This window comes from Salvia hispanica, chromosome 6 (genome assembly GCF_029641045.1).
Source record: "Salvia hispanica isolate PSC_SH4W2 chromosome 6, Shi_PSC_v1, whole genome shotgun sequence".
NCBI lineage: Eukaryota > Viridiplantae > Streptophyta > Magnoliopsida > Lamiales > Lamiaceae > Salvia > Salvia hispanica.
This window is the reverse complement of record NC_142697.1, coordinates 10,787,724-10,788,677: the sequence shown is the minus strand read 5'-3', so window position 1 is coordinate 10,788,677 and position 954 is coordinate 10,787,724. Positions and strand designations below refer to the sequence as shown.

Here is a 954-nt window from a genome sequence, read left to right as displayed (position 1 = left end):
GGGAGGCTGCCGGTGGATGAGAAGTTGCAGCATTTGTCGTTCTCCCTCTATTGAGTCTTTTAGTCACGTCTTTCTTTCGAGTCAGTAGGTGATTTCTGTGTGGGAGTATTTCGATGCCTGGTTCCCCCCTCGCACACACCTATTCACACGCGCACTGATATTGCACATAGACTAGGTCACTGGCGGATGGCTTCTTTCTCTAGTGCTCCCACTATGCATATTAGTTTTATTATTCCGTGTTTGATCGTTTGGTTTCTTTGGACGGAGAGGAATGGCTGCAAGCATCGTGGTCGTCCTTTCCATCACACTCATGTCATTTGGTAGGTCACTCATCATCTTCATACGTTCGTGTTGGCCGACAAGATTACCCCGTTACACTGGAGGGGTTGCTCGACGTCGGTGGATTTCATGCCTTCTTCTCCCAGACAGCGTGTTCTGCGATCACTCATGGTCCTTTGGCACCCCCCCGATGCCCCATGGGTGAAGCTGAATACAGATGACGCCTTCTTCTCAGCGACTTTGGAGACAGGAGAGGGAGGATTGGTTCTTGGTACTGATGGAGGACTCCTCCGGGCCTTCTGTTCTCCATTGGATGCATCTTCGAGCTTTGAGGCGGAGCTTAAGGCTCTCATTCGAGGTTTGGAGATGGCCATGGAGTTCTCTACACACATTTGGATATAGCTTGATTCAGCGGCTCTGGTTACTTTACTCACATCTGGACGGCCTGGTTCTGCAGTTTTTAGACATCATATGGCTTTGATCCGGAGGATGACATCTCAGCGGCAGGTTCGATTCTCACACATCTACAGAGAAGGTAACCGTGCTGCCGACTTTCTTGCAGGTAGGGGGGTTCAGACTCCTACTATGACATATTATGTCTCTGCGCCTCGATACCTGAAGGCGCTTGTTAGGATGGACCACCTGGGATATCCTAACTTCCGTTTCCGACGCTGA

The 954-nt window shown here is 50.3% G+C and overlaps 1 protein-coding gene across 1 annotated transcript; it reads left to right on the top strand.

The window, feature by feature from the left end:
* Positions 1-447: 447 nt before the first annotated feature.
* LOC148923206 (uncharacterized) lies at positions 448-954 on the top strand. The gene is made up of 2 exons (XM_089061428.1): positions 448-637; positions 737-954. The coding sequence occupies exons 1-2, from the start codon at positions 448-450 to the stop codon at positions 952-954; spliced, it is 408 nt and encodes a 135-aa protein (XP_088917554.1).

Bases quoted from the DNA above. Each gene is read 5' to 3' on its own strand.
- LOC148923206 (XM_089061428.1), top strand. From the start codon at position 448: ATGGTCCTTTGGCACCCCCCCGATGCCCCATGGGTGAAGCTGAATACA. The intron at 638-736 runs GTTTGGAGATGG...CTGGTTCTGCAG, and splicing joins GCTTAAGGCTCTCATTCGAG to TTTTTAGACATCATATGGCT.